Source organism: Triticum urartu, chromosome 3A (genome assembly GCF_056163025.1).
Source record: "Triticum urartu cultivar PI428250 chromosome 3A, HENAU_Tu73, whole genome shotgun sequence".
Lineage (NCBI taxonomy): Eukaryota > Viridiplantae > Streptophyta > Magnoliopsida > Poales > Poaceae > Triticum > Triticum urartu.
Window position 1 is genome coordinate 548,721,229 of NC_141875.1, and position 19,194 is coordinate 548,740,422.

General features: G+C 46.1%; 1 protein-coding gene across 2 annotated transcripts; it reads right to left on the bottom strand.

Annotated features, from left to right (window-relative positions):
• Positions 1 to 1,076: 1,076 nt before the first annotated feature.
• LOC125544987 (sphingosine kinase 2) lies at positions 1,077 to 4,203 on the bottom strand. Of its 2 annotated transcripts, none has more exons than XM_048708805.2 (10): positions 3,758 to 4,203; positions 3,392 to 3,514; positions 3,181 to 3,281; positions 2,678 to 2,750; positions 2,475 to 2,561; positions 2,305 to 2,382; positions 2,132 to 2,211; positions 1,783 to 2,052; positions 1,540 to 1,662; positions 1,077 to 1,433 (listed from the first exon to the last, which is right to left on the bottom strand). In XM_048708805.2, the coding sequence occupies exons 1-10, from the start codon at positions 4,110 to 4,112 to the stop codon at positions 1,236 to 1,238; spliced, it is 1,488 nt and encodes a 495-aa protein (XP_048564762.2). In that variant the 5' UTR covers positions 4,113 to 4,203; the 3' UTR covers positions 1,077 to 1,235. The 2 variants fall into 2 exon arrangements, with proteins under 2 accessions (XP_048564762.2, XP_048564763.2); XM_048708806.2 differs by having other exon boundaries at positions 1,078 to 1,433; positions 2,141 to 2,211; positions 3,758 to 4,201.
• Positions 4,204 to 19,194: the final 14,991 nt, after the last annotated feature.

Here is a 19,194-nt window from a genome sequence, read left to right on the forward strand (position 1 = left end):
AAATGATCCACCGGCCTTTGCAAAGATAGTCCTTTTGACGATTGGAAAAAAAAAAAGACAGCCTTTCGTAATAGTTATTTCATTTTTTATCTTTCATATGCTTCATTTATTTCAAGTTGCATTTATTCTTTTGTTTCAAACAGTAGGTGCGAGATCTATCCCCTCCGGTGACCATGTCCACTGCGTGTCAAGAGTTGGAGTGCCTCAAGCTCACCCACCCTGCAACTCTCTCGCCTCTCGGCATTGCCACTACTGTCGACCCCTCAGGATCCCTTCTACGTTGATTACTGAATGCATCATTCTTCCAGTTTCTCCACCCCCTGGACTGAGACATGCATCTAAATTTGAATCTTGTTCTACAGTTATTGCCGTTGTGTTGTTATCCTGTCTTAGAAGTGTTGCTTCTGATTGGTGATGCTTGGACTAGCAGTTATCCCTTGTGTGCTGAGATGCACTTGGATGGTTGTAACAGTTATCTATCCCTTGTTAGCTGAGATTCACTTAGATATCCTATGTACTTCTGGAGGGCCTCTTTGTCAAGACTGAGCGAATAGTTGAATATACGCTCACTTTGAAGATGAGAACTGTGAAGTCTGAAGAAGTTGCTAGCGCCAACCAATTCAGACTCACAACTATGAAGATAAAGGTAAAGTTTTCCCCAGTCCCTTTGTGAATATGAACTTTTGTAATATTTGTTTCATTTTTTTATCTTTCAAATGCTTCATTATTTTCAAAGTTTCATTCGTTCATTAATTTCATTCAGCAGGCCCAACATCTTTCCCCTCCAGTGACCTCGCCTCCACCTGCTGCTTGTCAAGTTGAGTGGAGTGCCTCCAGTGACCTCGCCTCCACCTTCTACAGTTATTGTTGTTAATTTGTTATCCTGTCTTGGCGTGTTACTTTTGATTGGTGATGCTTGTAGAAGTTACCCCTTGTGAACTGAGATGTACTAGCATTCAATAATTTCATTTATTATCTCGGTCCCAAGAAGTTTGTCTTAGATTTATCTAGATACAGTTCAACGAAAGCACAACGGGGCGCCAACGGTTTGGGTTGGTTCGGACTGGAACTGAAACTGAAGCAAGACGAGGCACATTGTGTTGCTCAGAGACGTGTGACCTTTTCTTGAAAGAATCTTGTTTTGAATACAATAGAGTACTTTTTTAAATATGAACAAGAATAAAGCAATTGACACAAAGGGACAATCTCTGGTGAGAGGAGAAGGCAAGGTAGGATCATTTGGGACAGTATACAGTGGCCAAGCCCTGGTGCACGGTCAGCTGAACAGAAGGGCCATAGGCCATCAAATCTTGATCCTGGTTCATGCCGTACGTTCCTTCTCCTCTGGCAACCACCTCGCCGTCCACGTCTACGATGCCGCCCCTTTTCGGATCCTCCATGAGCTGCCCCGGCGATAACCGGAATGATTTCACCTGCAAAGTCGAACCTACTGATGAACCACTCTATGGAAGAAGGTTGGCACGGTGTTCTGAATCGCTGCAAGTTGATGATCAGGTTGACAGGGAAAAAATGGCCAACCTTGAAATATGTAACATGTGGCGATTTCACGTAGCTCCCATCGCTCATCTTCAGCAGCAGAGCCAAAAGATCGGCCTTCGGACAGTCTTTCAGTATGACCGCGTCCATGTAGCCATCTGAGAACTGCATCAAATCCACACCATGCATCTCACGCAAATTACACCAGCACTCAACTGGCAGGTTTTGCAGAAGCAAATGGAGCTTGATCAGATTAGCACTGTGAAACAAAGACAAAAATATTACCTTGGCTTCAGGAGCTGCCATGGCGTTTTCAGCAGCCCATGGCACGTTGTAGACGCACACACCCACAAATGGGCCATCGATGGATCTCCAGTCTGAACATTGAAACTCGGCCGTAGGGCCTTGATAAGAGCACACCCGAGATTCCCCGTTTCGCTCCACGATGGGAGTCTCGGCCTGCTTGACAGGATCTCCGTATGCCTCGTAGCCCGGGGCAGGCACAAAGTGGACGCTTCCGCGGTATCGGCGCAAGTTCATTATGCGAACCAGAGCCTGGGATCAATCAAGAAGAATTCGTTACGACGTGAGGCATTAGTTTCCAAAGATTTCAAGTTATCACAAAAGAACCAACATTACGCACATAAAAGTCGAACCGTGCGCTCCCCATCCACCTGTATTTCTCAGACTCGATGTCAACATCGGCCACCAAACCTGAAAATTTTCTGAAAGAGTCAGATCCGGCATCCACAGAAGCTCCATTGGAATTTAACAGACATTGTTGATTTCATGGTTGCGTTTGCATACCCCAAGTAGTTGACAGCACGCTGAAAACGGTTTTTTCCCCTTGCACTATGGTGCAGACATCCAAGGCCTGCTTGTGACCTGTGCAACGAGAGAGTTGTTGCTTCCATCAGATTTCTCTATTTGAAACTGCCGTGGGAACTTATATTATGTGCCTGAAAGCATACTATGACCTGTGATAATGGCAAATACGGCGTCTGAAACTGAGCACGTCTCGCTGGCAGCATGGAGAAGTGATTTGGCCATGCCGTTTCCTGTGCCTGCATAAATAACAAGCCAACACACATGTTTGAGCACTTTCAGAATTTTTGGTGCTACTAGTGTCTGACCAAAGATCGATTATTATTCAGCTAAAAAAAGATCAGTTGTTCTTTACCAGCTGGAACTATGCCAATTGGCATCTTTATTGCTTCCTCCCAGTCTGATCTTTGCAGAATCCCATTCACAAGCTACATGCCAGAAATGTCAGCATGGGAAGAAAAAAAGAAGTAGGAACCTTACAGTATGTACGACATTTTCTATGGCTTTTTTAGTAGAATTTTTTTTCTTTTCTTTTTTTCTGCGAATGAGTAGATTTTTTTACTTTTTTTTTTTAACTGCGAATGAGTAGATTTGAAGGCACTATAAACTGCTCAAGCTAAACTTGCATCAGATGCTGTTAATATCTCTCAGTGTTTTTTTTTTGTTTATCGCCAGCCTTCCAGACAAGATGATCAAGTGAGATCCGTCCACTAACATTATGTGAAGTCAACTCGCAGCTGCATATCGAATGCCAACTACAACTACTGGAGTCAACGCTGTGGATTCGACCCCTGCCATGCCGTGCCATGCCAACCATGCAAACCTAAACATGGTACAGAATATTTGCGTGTTACCAACCTCCACGAGGACGCCATCGCCGCTGACGCAGACGATCCCGTCGTATCTTGCAAGGTCGAGAGAGGACGCCACCTCCCGGGCATGCCCCCGGTACCGGGTCTCTGAAACAAATTAACGAAACCACGGACCAGGCGGATCAAAATAACCGTAAGGGCCAAGAATGTCGGAGAAGAAGATCGCGCTTCAAAAAACCATGGAAAACCAACCTTACCTTGCATTGTGACTTCGACGCCGGCGGCTTCGAACAGGGGTTTGATTTCTGCCTCGTAGATCTTGCTCGCCCGTCTTTTGCCTCCGTAGGGGTTGATGAGGACGAACAATCTCTTGGGCCGCCCTGTTATCGCATGTTCATCACGAAATATGAATCGTTTACGCTAATGGAGCATCGCATTATAAACTACTAGAAACAGCTGATATAATCCCGTAAAAAATTACTAGTTGATGAAACAGAGGAGCAGCTCGTCACATCTAGATTGGAGAAGCACTGTGCATCATCAGAGGAATCGAAAAATCCGAGACAGTTTGGGCTGGTCGCGTGGTGACCGGCACGACGGACGGAGGCACCAAAGGCACGTACCTATCGAGTCCAAGCAGCCCCGTAGCGTCTCGCCCCAGGCCGCGGCCGCGCCCTCGCCGTCGGCCATCTCGAAGACGTACTCCCTCCTGCGCCTCTTCCCTCTCGCCTTGGCGCGCGACGGCGGTCTCGCGGCATCCTCCGCCACGAAGGCCCTGACGACGACCTCCTTGCCGCTCGCCTCGGCTCCGAGCACGTCGGCCTCCAGCGAGAGGCTCCTCTCCGCCGTGGCCCCAGCGCAGCGCCACCGGAGCTCGGGGCAGCCGCCTGTGGTGGAGAGTGTTGCTTCGGCCGTCGTGCCGTTCACGCGGACCTTGGTCGCGGCGCCGGCGCCGCCGGTGGCTTGCCGGTCTTCCATGGCGGGGGGAGAGAGCTAGAAGAGCGTGAGATGCGAGATGGATTTTTTGGCGCCGAGTTGGGCCCGCGCGGCAGGGCAGAGGAGTCGGACATATGGAGATGCGGATCGATCTACGTACGCGTGGGTTTCCGACTTGCGTGCTGCTCGCGGGCTCCACCGCTCCAGTGATCGGCTTGTTGCCGTGGGTTTGAGTATTTTGGACGAGAAGAAAATGTACGTTATCTTTTAGAGTTTTTTTTTACTTTGGAAAAGAAAACGTACGTTGTCAATAGAGCGTTTTAAAACTTTTTTTAAGAAAGCCTTCGATTTTTCGTCATGCCATGATAGTACTGAAGGAAATATGCCCCAGAGGCAATAATAAAGTTGTTATTTTATATTTTCTTATTTATGATAAATGTTTATTATTCATGCTAGAATTGTATTGATCGGAAACCTAAATACATATGTGAATACATAGACAAACACTGTGTCTCTAGTGAGCCTCTACTTGACTAGCTCGTTGATCAAAGATGGTTAAGGTTTTCTAATCATAGACATGAGTTGTCATTTGATAACAGGATCACATCATTTTATTGCTATTGTTTTCTTCATGTCAAATACATATTCTTTCGATTATGAGATTATGCAACTCCCGGATACCGGAGGAATGCCCTATGTGCTATCAAACGTCACAACGTAATTGGGTGATTATAAAGATGCTCTACAGGTATCTCCGAAGGTGTTTGTTGAGTTGGCATAGATCGAAATTAGGATTTGTCCGAGTATCGGAGAGGTATCACTGAGTCCTCTCGGTAATACACATCATAAGAAGCCTTGCAAGCAAATGTTGGAAATATGCCCTAGAGGCAATAATAAAAGCATTATTATTATATTTCCTTGTTCATGATAATTGTCTTTATTCATGCTATAATTGTGTTATCCGGAAATCGTAATACATGTGTGAATAACAGACACCAACATGTCCCTAGTAAGCCTTTAGTTGACTAGCTCGTTGATCAACACATAGTCATGGTTTCCTGACTATGGACATTGGATGTCATTGATAACGAGATCACATCATTAGGAGAATGATGTGATGGACAAGACCCAATCCTAAACATAGCATAAGATCGTATAGTTCGTTTGCTAGAGTTTTCCAATGTCAAAGTATCTTTTCCTTAGACCATGAGATCGTGTAACTCCCGGATACCGTAGGAGTGCTTTGGGTATACCAAACGTCACAACGTAACTGGGTGACTATAAAGGTAGACTATGGGTATCTCCGAAAGTGTCTGTTGGGTTGACACGGATCAAGACTGGGATTTGTCACTCCGTATGACGGAGAGGTATCACTGGGCCCACTCGGTAATGCATCATCATTATGAGCTCAAAGTGACCAAGTGTCTGGTCACGGGATCATGCATTACGGTACGAGTAAAGTGACTTGCCAGTAACGAGATTGAATGAGGTATCGGGATACCGACGATCGAATCTCGGGCAAGTAACATATCGATTGACCGAATTGCATACGGGGTTGCTTGAATCCTCGACATCGTGGTTCATCTGATGAGATCATCGTGGAGTATGTGGGAGCCAACATGGGTATCCAGATCCCGCTGTTGGTTATTGACCGGAGAGTCTTCTCGGTCATGTCTACATGTCTCCCGAACCCGTAGGGTCTACACACTTAAGGTTCGGTGACGCTAGGGTTGTAGGGATATGTATATGCAGTAACCCGAATGTTGTTCGGAGTCCCGGATGAGATCCCGGACGTCACGAGGAGTTCCGGAATGGTCCGGAGGTAAAGATTTATATATGGGAAGTCCTGTTTCGGCCATCGGGACAAGTTTCGGGGTTATCGGTATTGTACTGGGACCACCGGAAGGGTCCCGGGGGTCCACCGGGTGGGGCCACCTGTCCCGGGGGGCCACATGGGCTGTAGGGGGTGCGCCTTGGCCTACATGGGCCAAGGGCACCAGCCCCAAGAGGCCCATGCGCCTAGGGTTTCAAGGGAGGAAGAGTCCTAGGAGGGGAAGGCACCTCCTAGGTGCCTTGGGGAGGAAGGATTCCTCCCCCTTGGCCGCACCCCCTAGGAGATTGGATCTCCTAGGGCCGGCGCCCCCCCCTTGGCCCTCCTATATATAGTGGGGTAATGAGGGCTTTTCATCCACGCCTTTGGTTGCCTCCTTCTCCCTCTCCAACACCTCCTCCTCCTCCATAGTGCTTGGCGAAGCCCTGACGGAGTACTGCAGCTTCACCATCACCACGCCGTCGTGCTGCTGCTGGAGCCATCTTCCTCAACCTCTCCTTCCCTCTTGCTGGATCAAGAAGAAGGATACGTTACGCTGACCGTACGTGTGTTGAACGCGGAGGTGCCGTCCGTTCGGTGCTAGGATCTCCGGTGATTTGGATCACGTCGTGTTCGACTACCTCATCCCCGTTCTTTGAACGCTTCCACTCGCGATCTACAAGGTACATAGATGCATCTAATCACTCGTTTCTAGATGAACTCCTAGATGGATCTTGGTGAAACCGTAGGAAAATTTTTGTTTTCTGCTACGTTCCCCAACAGTGGCATCATGAGCTAGGTCTATGCGTAGTTCTTCTTGCGCGAGTAGAACACAATTTGTTGTGGGCGTAGATGTTGTCAACTTTCTTGCCGCTACTAGTCTTATCTTGCTTCAACGGTATTGTGGGATGAAGCGGCCCGGACCAACCTTACACGTACGCTTACGTGAGACCGGTTCCACCAACTAACATGCACAAGTTGCATAAGGTGGCTGGCGGGTGTCTGTCTCTCCTACTTTAGTTGGAGCGGATTCGATGAAAAGGGTCCTTATGAAGGGTAAATAGAAGTTGACAAATCACGTTGTGGCTTTCACGTAGGTAAGAAAACGTTCTTGCTAGAACCCTACTTCAGCCACGTAAAACTTGCAACAACAATTAGAGGACGTCTAACTTGTTTTTGCAGCAAGTGCTTTGTGATATGATATGGCCAAAGTTGTGATGAATGATGAATGACATATATGTGATGTATGAGATGTTCATGCTATTGTAATAGGAATCACGACTTGCATGTCGATGAGTATGACAACCGGCAGGAGCCATAGGAGTTGTCTTTATTTTTTGTATGACTTGCGTGTCATTGAGAAATGCCATGTAAATTACTTTACTTTATTGCTAAACGCGTTAGCCATAGTAGTAGAAGTAATAGTTGGCGAGCAACTTCATGGAGACACAATGATGGAGATCATGATGATGGAGATCATGGTGTCATGCCGGTGACAAGATGATCATGGAGCCCCAAGATGGAGATCAAAGGAGCTATGTGATATTGGCCATATCATGTCACTATTATTATTTGATTGCATGTGATGTTTATCATGTTTTTCATCTTGTTTGCTTAGAACGACGGTAGTAAATAAGATGATCCCTCATAATAATTTCAAGAAAGTGTTCCCCCTAACTGTGCACCGTTGCGACAGTTCGTTGTTTCAATGCACCACGTGATGATCGGGTGTTTGATTCAAAACGTTCACATACAACGGGTGTAAGACAGATTTACACATGCAAACACTTAGGTTGACTTGACGAGCCTAGCATGTGTATAGACATGGCCTCGGAACACAGAAGACCGAAAGGTCGAGCATGAGTCGTATAGAAGATACGATCAACATGAAGATGTTCACCGACGTTGACTAGTCCGTCTCACGTGATGATCGGACACGGCCTAGTTGACTCGGATCATGTTATACTTAGATGACTAGAAGAGGGATGTCTATCTAAGTGGGAGTTCATTGAATAATTTGATTAGATGAACTTAATTATCATGAACTTAGTCTAAAATCTTTACAATATGTCTTGTAGATCAAATGGCCAACGTAGTCCTCAACTTCAACGCGTTCCTAGAGAAAACCAAGCTGAAAGACGATGGTAGAAACTATACGGACTGGGTCCGGAACCTGAGGATCATCCTCATAGCTGCCAAGAAAGATTATGTCCTACAAGCACCGCTGGGTGACGCACATGTTCTCCCTGCAGAACAAGACGTTATGAACGCTTGGCAGGCACGTACCGATGACTACTCCCTCGTTCAGTGCGGCATGCTTTACAGCTTAGAGCCGGGGCTCCAAAAGCGTTTTGAGAGACATGGAGCATATGAGATGTTCGAAGAGCTGAAAATGGTTTTCCAAGCTCATGCCCGGGTCGAGAGATATGAAGTCTCCGACAAATTCTTTAGCTGTAAGATGGAGGAAAATAGTTCTGTCAGTGAGCACATACTCACTATGTCTGGGTTGCATAACCGCTTGACTCAGCTGGGAGTTAATCTCCCGGATGACGCGGTCATTGACAGAATCCTTCAGTCGCTTCCACCGAGCTACAAGAGCTTTGTGATGAACTTCAATATGCAGGGGATGGAGAAGACCATTCCTGAAGTATTTGCTATGCTGAAATCAGCAGAGGTAGAAGTCAAGAAGGAACATCAAGTGTTGATGGTGAATAAAACCACTAAGTTCAAAAAGGGCAAGGGTAAAAAGAACTTCAAGAAGGACGGCAAATGAGTTGCCGCGCCCGGCAAGCAAGCTGCTGGGAAGAAGCCAAAGAATGGACCCAAGCCCGAGACTGAGTGCTTTTATTGCAAGGGAAGTGGTCACTGGAAGCGGAATTGCCCCAAATACTTAGTGGACAAGAAGGCCGGCAAAACAAAAGGTATATATGATATACATGTAATTGATGTGTACCTTACTAGTACCCGTAGTAGCTCTTGGGTATTTGATACCGGTGCAGTTGCTCACATTTGTAACTCAAAGCAGGGGTTGCGGAATAAGCGGAGACTGGCAAAGGACGAGGTGACGATGCGCGTCGGGAATGGTTCCAAGGTCAATGTGATCGCCGTCGGCACGCTACCTCTATATTTACCTTCGGGATTAGTTTTAAACCTTAATAATTGTTATTTAGTGCCAGCTTTGAGCATGAACATTGTATCGGGATCTCGTTTAATTCGAGATGGCTACTCATTTAAATCCGAGAATAATGGTTGTTCTATTTATATGAGAGATATGTTTTATGGTCATGCTCCTATGGTGAATGGTTTATTCTTAATGAATCTCGAGCGTAATGCTACACATATTCATAGTGTGAGTACCAAAATATGTAAAGTTGATAATGATAGTCCCGCATACTTGTGGCATTGCCGCCTTGGTCACATAGGTGTCAAACGCATGAAGAAGCTCCATGCAGATGGACTTTTAGAGTCTCTTGATTACGAATCATTTGACACGTGCGAACCATGCCTCATGGGTAAGATGACCAAGACTCCGTTCTCAGGAACAATGGAGCGAGCAACCAACTTATTGGAAATCATACATACTGATGTGTGCGGTCCAATGAGTGTTGAGGCTCGCGGTGGCTATCATTATGTTCTCACCCTCACTGATGATTTGAGTAGATATGGGTATATCTACTTAATGAAACACAAGTCTGAAACCTTTGAAAAGTTCAAGGAATTTCAGAGTGAGGTTGAGAATCAACGTGACAGGAAAATCAAGTTTCTACGATCAGATCGTGGAGGAGAATACTTGAGTCACGAATTTGGCACACACTTAAGAAAATGTGAATAGTTTCACAACTCACGCCGCCTGGAACACCTCAGCGTAATGGTGTGTCCGAACGTCGTAATCGCACTCTATTAGATATGGTACGATCTATGATGTCTCTTACCGATTTACCGCTATCTTTTTGGGGCTATGCTTTAGAGACTGCCGCATTCACTTTAAATAGGGCTCCATCGAAATCCGTTGAGACGACACCGTTTGAATTATGGTTTGGGAAGAAACCTAAGCTGTCGTTTCTGAAAGTTTGGGGATGCGATGCTTATGTCAAGAAACTTCAACCTGAAAAGCTCGAACCCAAGTCGGAAAAATGCATCTTCATAGGATACCCTAAAGAAACTGTTGGGTATACCTTCTACCTCAGATCCGAAGGCAAGATCTTTGTTGCCAAGAATGGATTCTTTCTAGAGAAAGAGTTTCTCTCGAAAGAAGTAAGTGGGAGGAAAGTAGAACTTGATGAAGTGTTACCTCTTGAACCGGGAAATGGCGCAACTCAAGAAAATGTTCCTGAGGTGCCTGCACCGACTAGAGAGGAAGTTAATGATAATGATCAAGATACTTCTGATAAAGCTCCTACTGAAATTCGAAGGTCCACAAGGACACGTTCCGCACCAGAGTGGTACGGCAACCCTGTCTTGGAAATCATGTTGTTAGACAACGGTGAACCTTCGAACTATGAAGAAGCGATGGCGGGCCCGGATTCCGACAAATGGCTAGAAGCCATGAAATCCGAGATAGGATCCATGTATGAAAATGAAGTATGGACTTTGACTGACTTGCCCGTTGAACGGCGAGCCATAGAAAATAAATGGATCTTTAAGAAGAAGACAGACGCGGATGGTAATGTGACCATCTATAAAGCTAGGCTTGTCGCTAAGGGTTATCGACAAGTTCAAGGGGTTGACTACGATGAGACTTTCTCACCGGTAGCGAAGCTAAAGTCCGTCCGAATCATGTTAGCAATTGTCGCATTCTACGATTATGAAATATGGCACATGGACGTCAAAACGGCATTCCTTAATGGTTTCCTTAAGGAAGAATTGTATATGATGCAGCCGGAAGGTTTTGTCGATCCTAAGAATGCTGACAAGGTGTGCAAGCTCCAACGCTCGATTTATGGGCTGGTGCAAGCATCTCGGAGTTGGAAAATTCGCTTTGATGAGATGATTAAAGCGTTTGGGTTTACGCAGATTTATGGAGAAGCCTGCGTTTACAAGAAAGTGAGTGGGAGCTCTGTTGCATTTCTCATATTATATGTAGATGACATACTTTTGATGGGAAATGATATAGAACTCTTGGACAGCATCAAGGCCTACTTGAATAAGAGTTTTTCAATGAAGGACCTTGGAGAAGCTGCTTATATATTAGGCATCAAGATCTATAGAGATAGATCAAGACGCCTCATAGGTCTTTCACAAAGCACATACCTTGATAAGATATTGAAGAAGTTCAATATGGATCAGTCTAAGAAGGGGTTCTTGCCTGTGTTGCAAGGTGTGAAATTGAGCTCAGCTCAATGTCCGACCACGGCAGAAGATATAGAAGAGATGAGTGTCATCCCCTATGCCTCAGCCATAGGTTCTATTATGTATGCCATGCTGTGTACCAGACCTGATGTAAACCTTGCCGTAAGTTTGGTAGGAAGGTACCAAAGTAATCCCGGCAAGGAACACTGGACAGCGGTCAAAAATATCCTAAAGTACCTGAAAAGGACTAAGGAAATGTTTCTCGTTTATGGAGGTGACGAAGAGCTCGTCGTAAAGGGTTACATCGACGCTAGCTTCGACACAGATCTGGATGACTCTAAGTCACAAACCGGATACGTGTATATTTTGAATGGTGGGGCAGTAAGCTGGTGCAGTTGCAAGCAGAGCGTCGTGGTGGGATCTACATGTGAAGCGGAGTACATGGCAGCCTCGGAGGCAGCACATGAAGCAATTTGGGTGAAGGAGTTCATCACCGACCTAGGAGTCATACCCAATGCGTCGGGGCCGATCAAGCTCTTCTGTGACAACACTGGAGCTATTGCTCTTGCCAAGGAGCCCAGGTTTCACAAGAAGACAAGGCACATCAAGCGTCGCTTCAACTCCATTCGTGAAAATGTTCAAGATGGAGACATAGAGATTTGTAAAGTACATACGGACCTGAATGTAGCGGATCCGTTGACTAAACCTCTCCCTAGAGCAAAACATGATCAACACCAGAATTCCATGGGTGTTCGATTCATCACAATGTAACTAGATTATTGACTCTAGTGCAAGTGGGAGACTGTTGGAAATATGCCCTAGAGGCAATAATAAAAGCATTATTATTATATTTCCTTGTTCATGATAATTGTCTTTATTCATCCTATAATTGTGTTATCCGGAAATCGTAATACATGTGTGAATAACAGACACCAACATGTCCCTAGTAAGCCTCTAGTTGACTAGCTCGTTGATCAACAGATAGTCATGGTTTCCTGACTATGGACATTGGATGTCATTGATAACGAGATCACATCATTAGGAGAATGATGTGATGGACAAGACCCAATCCTAAACATAGCATAAGATCGTATAGTTCGTTTGCTAGAGTTTTCCAATGTCAAAGTATCTTTTCCTTAGACCATGAGATCGTGTAACTCCCGGATACCGTAGGAGTGCTTTGGGTATACCAAACGTCACAACGTAACTGGGTGACTATAAAGGTAGACTACGGGTATCTCCGAAAGTGTCTGTTGGGTTGACACGGATCAAGACTGGGATTTGTCACTCCGTATGACGGAGAGGTATCACTGGGCCCACTCGGTAATGCATCATCATTATGAGCTCAAAGTGACCAAGTGTCTGGTCACGGGATCATGCATTACGGTACGAGTAAAGTGACTTGCCAGTAACGAGATTGAACGAGGTATTGGGATACCGACGATCGAATCTCGGGCAAGTAACATATCGATTGACAAAGGGAATTGCATACGGGGTTGCTTGAATCCTCGACATCGTGGTTCATCCGATGAGATCATCGTGGAGTATGTGGGAGCCAACATGGGTATCCAGATCCCGCTGTTGGTTATTGACCGGAGAGTCGTCTCGGTCATGTCTACATGTCTCCCGAACCCGTAGGGTCTACACACTTAAGGTTCGGTGACGCTAGGGTTGTAGGGATATGTATATGCAGTAACCTGAATGTTGTTCGGAGTCCCGGATGAGATCCCGGACGTCACGAGGAGTTCCGGAATGGTCCGGAGGTAAAGATTTATATATGGGAAGTCCTGTTTCGGCCATTGGGACAAGTTTCGGGGTTATCGGTATTGTACCGGGACCACCGGAAGGGTCCCGGGGGTCCACCGGGTGGGGCCACCTGTCCCGGGGGGCCACATGGGCTGTAGGGGGTGCGCCTTGGCCTACATGGGCCAAGGGCACCAGCCCCAAGAGGCCCATGCGCCTAGGGTTTCAAGGGAGGAAGAGTCCTAGGAGGGGAAGGCACCTCCTAGGTGCCTTGGGGAGGAAGGATTCCTCCCCCTTGGCCGCACCCCCTAGGAGATTGGATCTCCTAGGGCCGGCGCCCCCCCTTGGCCCTCCTATATATAGTGGGGTAAGGAGGGCTTTTCATCCACGCCTTTGGTTGCCTCCTTCTCCCTCTCCAACACCTCCTCCTCCTCCATAGTGCTTGGCGAAGCCCTGACGGAGTACTGCAGCTTCACCATCACCACGCTGTCGTGCTGCTGCTGGAGCCATCTTCCTCAACCTCTCCTTCCCTCTTGCTGGATCAAGAAGAAGGAGACGTTACGCTGACCGTACGTGTGTTGAACGCGGAGGTGCCGTCCGTTCGGTGCTAGGATCTCCGGTGATTTGGATCACGTCGTGTTCGACTACCTCATCCCCGTTCTTTGAACGCTTCCGCTCACGATCTACAAGGTACGTAGATGCATCTAATCACTCGTTTCTAGATGAACTCCTAGATGGATCTTGGTGAAACCGTAGGAAAATTTTTGTTTTCTGCTACGTTCCCCAACAGCAAAGTGACTAATGAGTTAGTTACATGATGATGTATTACGGAACGAGTAAAGAGGCTTGCCGGTAACGAGATTGAACTAGGTATGAAGATACCGACAATCGAATCTCGGGCAAGTAACATATCGACAGACAAAGGGAATAACGTATGTTGTCATAACGGTTCGGCCAATAAAGATCTTCGTAGAATATGTAGGAGCCAATATGGGCATCCAGGTTCCGCTATTGGTTACTGACCTGAGAGGTGTCTCGGTCATGTCTACATAGTTCTTGAACCCGTAGGGTCCGCGCGCTTAACATTTGATGACGATATTGTATTATATGAGTTATGTGATTTGATGACCGAATATTGTTCGGAGTCCCGGATGAGATCACGAACACGACAAGGAGTCTCGAAATGGTCAAGAGGTAAAGATTGAGATATAGGTGATACGTCTCCAACGTATCTATAAATTTTTATTGTTCCGTGCTATTATATTATCTGCTTTGGATGTTTTATATCCATTAATATGCTATTTTATATTATTTTTGGGACTAACCTATTAACCCAGAGCCCAGTATCAGTTTTTGTTTTTTTTTCTTGTTTTTGAGTTTTGCAGAAAAGGAATACCAAACGGTGTTCAAATGGACTGAAACCTTCGCGATGATTTTTCTTGGACCAGAAGACACCCAGAGACTTGGAGATCAAGTCGGAAGAGCCGTGAGGAAGCCACAAGGGGGGAGGGTGCGCCCCCCATTCTTGTGGGCCCCTCGTGACTCCCCTGGCCTAATTCCTTCGCCTATATATTCACATATATTCCCAAACCACTAGAGGCATCCACGGAAACACTTTTCCACCACCGCAACCTTCTGTATCCGTGAGATCCCGTCTAGGGACCTTTTTCGGCACCCTGCCGGAGGGGATTCGATCATGGAGGGCTTCTACATCAACTCTATTGCCCTTCTGATGAAGCGTGAGTAATTTACCTCATACCTACAGGTCCATAGCTAGTAGCTAGATAGCTTCTTCTCTCTCTTTGATTCTCAATACCATGTTCTCCTCGATGTTCTTGGAGATCTATTCGATGTAATCTTCTTTTGCGGTGTGTTTGTCGAGATCCGATGAATTGTGGATTTATGATCAACTTATCTATGAATACTATTTGAATCTTCCTTGAATTCTTATATGCATGATTTGTTATCTTTGTAATTGAAAGTGTGTTATATCAAATAGAGGGGGGGTGAATAGGCGATTTTTATGAAATCTTCACTGAGGAATTTCAGGGTGGGGAAATTCCTGAGTGAAGAACTACTTGCAGCAGAATAAGTACTCAGAAGTAAACATAACAGAACATGAGCATGGTCTTCATGATGAAATGAAAAACAAGCACAGAGTACAGAAAGCGTAAACACAGGATGAAGACAAACAGACTGAAAGTGCGTTATATCGACTAGAGGGAGGGTGAATAGGCGATTTTTATGAAAGTCTTCGAAACGTGGAAGTTTCGAAGACAAACGATAGAAATAGACCTATTACCATGCAGCGGAAGGTAGACTACACTAGGCAAACCATAGTCAAGTATTCAATGAAGTGAAAGCACTATGACCTATAGCAGCTAGGTAGTTAGGATCAGGTAGGAAGATATTATGAAGCCAAACAGAATACGCAGTCACTCAGTGAAGACAAAAGATAGTGCAATCATACAATGACTTCACAAGGACCAACAGTAAGTAAAGGGAAAGGAAGGATGAAACCAGTGACTCGTTGAAGACAATGATTTGTTAGACCAGTTCCAGTTGCTGTGACAACTGTACGTCTGGTTAGGGCGGCTAGGTGTTTAAACCTGAGGACACACAGTCCCGGACACCCAGTCCTGAACACGCAGCTCAGGACACCCAGTCCTCACCGTATTCCCCTTGAGCTAAGGTCACACAGACCTCGCCCAATCACTCTGGTAAGTCTTCAAGGTAGACTCCCAAACCTTCACAGACTTCGTTCACCGGTGATCCACAATGACTCTTGGATGCTCAGAACGCGACGCCTAACCGGCTAGAGGATTCACAGTCCTCAAGTGTAATAAGTCTTCAGATCACACAGACAGGAAGACTTAAGTGATGCCTAACACTCTTTGACTCTGGGTGGTTAGGGCTTTATCCTCGCAAGGAATTCTCTCTCAAAGGCTTTGAGGTGGGTTGCTCTCAAACGACAAAAGCCATACTTTAACTCTGAGCAGCCAACCGTTTATGGTTGTAGGGGGTGGGCTATTTATAGCCACTAGGCAACCCGGCCTGATTTGTCCGAAATGACCCTGGGTCACTAAGGAACTGACACGTGTTCCAACGGTCAGATTTCAAACACACACGGCAACTTTACTTGGGCTACAAGCAAAGCTGACTTGTCCGACTCTGAACAAGATTCGCTCTCATAGTCTTCACTCGAAGACATAGGTTTTGGTTAAGCATCACTTCAGTCATTCTGACTGGTTCTCTTGGACCCCACTTAACAGTACGGTGGTTCCTATGACTCAATAAAGAAGAAAAAAGAACTACGAAAGATCTAAGTCTTCGAGCTCCATAGGCTTCATGCGATGTCTTCTCTTGTCATAGTCTTCAATGTGAGTATCTTCACATACCACCTTTGACATCAATGTCTTCATACATTTTTAGGGGTCATCTCTGGTAGGAAAACCGAATCAATGAGGGACTTCTACCTATGTTATCCTACAATTCTCACAAACACATTAGTCCCTCAACTAGGTTTGTCGTCAATACTCCAAAACCAACTAGGGGTGGCACTAGATGCACTTACAATCTCCCCCTTTTTGGTGATTGATGACAAACTAGTTGAAGTTTTCAACGGGGAATATAATATGTGAAATTGTAAAGGATAAGGACTTGTCTTCATAAGTTGCAAGGGCTCCCCCTGAAGATGTGCATATAAGTAATTTTCTTTTGGAATGCAAATGCACATGGCAGGTTGTACTTGTGGAGATCCTCTTCAACTTATGATGACAATTCATTATGCATGTGAAGGTATGTGAAGATAATGACATGCATAATGGAAAATGGACGTCTGCAAAATGATCTAAGTGCGGAGTTTATCGTCGCACATGCGGAATTTATCATCGCATCACAAAGTAGCAAATAAGTAGCAGACGACCATCGAGTTTAAGTGTTACAACTCAAAGAACCAAATGTATCAAAAAGAGAGTTGTAAACACTAGGCAAAATATAAAGCAACCGCCCATATGGACCCGCTTGAAGACTATCAAACTCATATGCTTCTCCCCCTTTCGTCAGTAAGGACCAAAAAGGTTTGAAGACATAGAGCATCTACTCGTTCCCATGAAGAGTAGGTGAAGCAGCAGGGTCGTCGGTGGTGTTCGGCGGTGCAGAAGAACTTGGAGCAGTGTTGAAGCGTGCTGAAGGAGGGGGCGGTGAAGTAGCATCGTCTTCGTCCTCGATCACTCTGGCATTCACAGTTGCCGCAGAGGAAGAGAACTCAGAGTCTTCAAGAGATGGAGTTTGTCGCAGCACTGCCCTTCGAGGAGGTGTGGAGTCAAACTTGAAGCGTTCAGAGAAGCCATCCTCTTGAAGATCATCTTCAGAGCACATAAGTGTCAGCCCTTTCCATGTGCGTCGAGAGGTTTCATGGGCAACAAAGGAATTCTTGGTGGCAAGATTGCGAATGCGGTTGACATCCACCAAGAGGCTTTGCATTTGGCGCTTCAGCCAGTCATGATGCCTATCCTGTTTCTGATGAAGAGCCACCAGAAGCTCTCGATCATTGAGAACCTGAGATCGCTTCTTGGGTCGTTGGGCAATAGTGCTTTCGGTGGCTTCAGTAAAGGCACGATGAGGTGCACGTGTAGTTCCATCCAGAGGATAAACACGAGTGACTGCTTCAACTCCTTCAATGTTCTGAGAGAAACTTTGATGCTCCGCATTCTGAAGACTAAGAGGCTCTTTGGCAAGCTCAGGATAAATGGCTTCAACGGACATATCCACATCAGGCAGAAAGATCCGATGATTGCGAGCAGATGGCTGATATGAGATAGCGGAGTGGAGTTTCATCAGCCGCATTATCCATGGAGCGTAGAACTTCAAGCCAAAAAGATCAGAGCCTGATGCAGCAAGTTGGCGGATGAAGAAGTCTTGTGCATTGAAGCATTTTCCATGAAGAATATAGAAGACCAAAGTCTTCATTGCACCTTCCAGCTTGGCATGTGGAGAATGTCCTTTGATGGGCCAGAGAGTTCACCTTATGATGTGATAGATAGTCCTTGGCAGATACTCAAGGTCTTCAACAAAGAACTCCTTAGGATATGCAACATCTTGTGGCAAGGGCTTCATCATACTGAGCATCTGACTCATGTTCGGTTCAGGCTTCTGAAAGATGTTCTCCATAGCTTCACTGTGAAGCTGACAGCCAGGTTCATAGAGGTCTCCAGGAGTGGGCAGACCAGTGAGCTCAATGATATCAAAGGCTTTGGCTTCGTGATGAACATTTCCTGTCATCCACTCCAGGACCCAAGTCTTCGGATCTCTGTTGTAGCCACGTATGTGAAGTGTGGCATAAAATTGGAGCAGCAACTCTTCGTTCCAGTGCTCTTGGTCGGTGACAAAAGGCAACAGTCCAACCTCTTTGAAGCAATCCAGAGCTTCTTCCAGACAGGGCAGACCAGCTATTGCTTCTGTGTCAAGACGCTTATGTGGGAAGATGCGACCTTGATTGTACAGAATGCAGGAGTAATAGCTTCGATGTGGATAGCTCCAGAACCGATCAGAAGATATTTGTTCCCTTGAGTAGGGGTTCTTGGAGCTGTTGAAGAAAGTGTTGTCTGCTTTGAAGCCGTTGACATTGAAGGATCCAGGTGCTGATGCAGGACCTGGAAACCTGGGCAACCTTGGAATTGGCTTCTGTACCTGAGGCCTGTGCTCAACATGATAGTCAAACTGAGGATCAGCAGCAGGCGCAGGAACAGGAGCAGTAGCATCATTTGCTTTACTGACTTCTGGCTCATTGGTTGGTGCAGGCTCCACATTTGCTTCAGCCATGACAACGTCATTGGCTTCATTTGTTTTGGTGGTGGCAGCCTCAAGATTCTCAACCTCCACTTGATGAGCTGGAGGGTCGGTTACAGTCACGTTCTCCTCGAGAACAGCTTCTTGGTGAGACGGGGGTGTAGCAACTCTTGGGGTTTCTTCTTCATCGGCTGATACAGCCGGAACATCTTCAGCAGCTTTAGCTTCAGATTCAGAGACTGGAGGCCTTGGTCCTTTGCGAAGCCTGCGTAACGCTGGCGATGCTTTTGGAGAAGGAGTTGGCTGGGCCTCAAGGTCATCTTCTTCTTGTTCTTGTGGGTGATCAGCCCATGATGCATCCTGAGCAATTGGCGTCAGAGGACGACCAATGCTGATGAGTTCGCTGTGCGTAAACACAGGCGATGATACCTATTGGTGCTCGATCTGAGGAAGAACTGCATCATCTTCAACATGGTCATGGTGACCAATGTC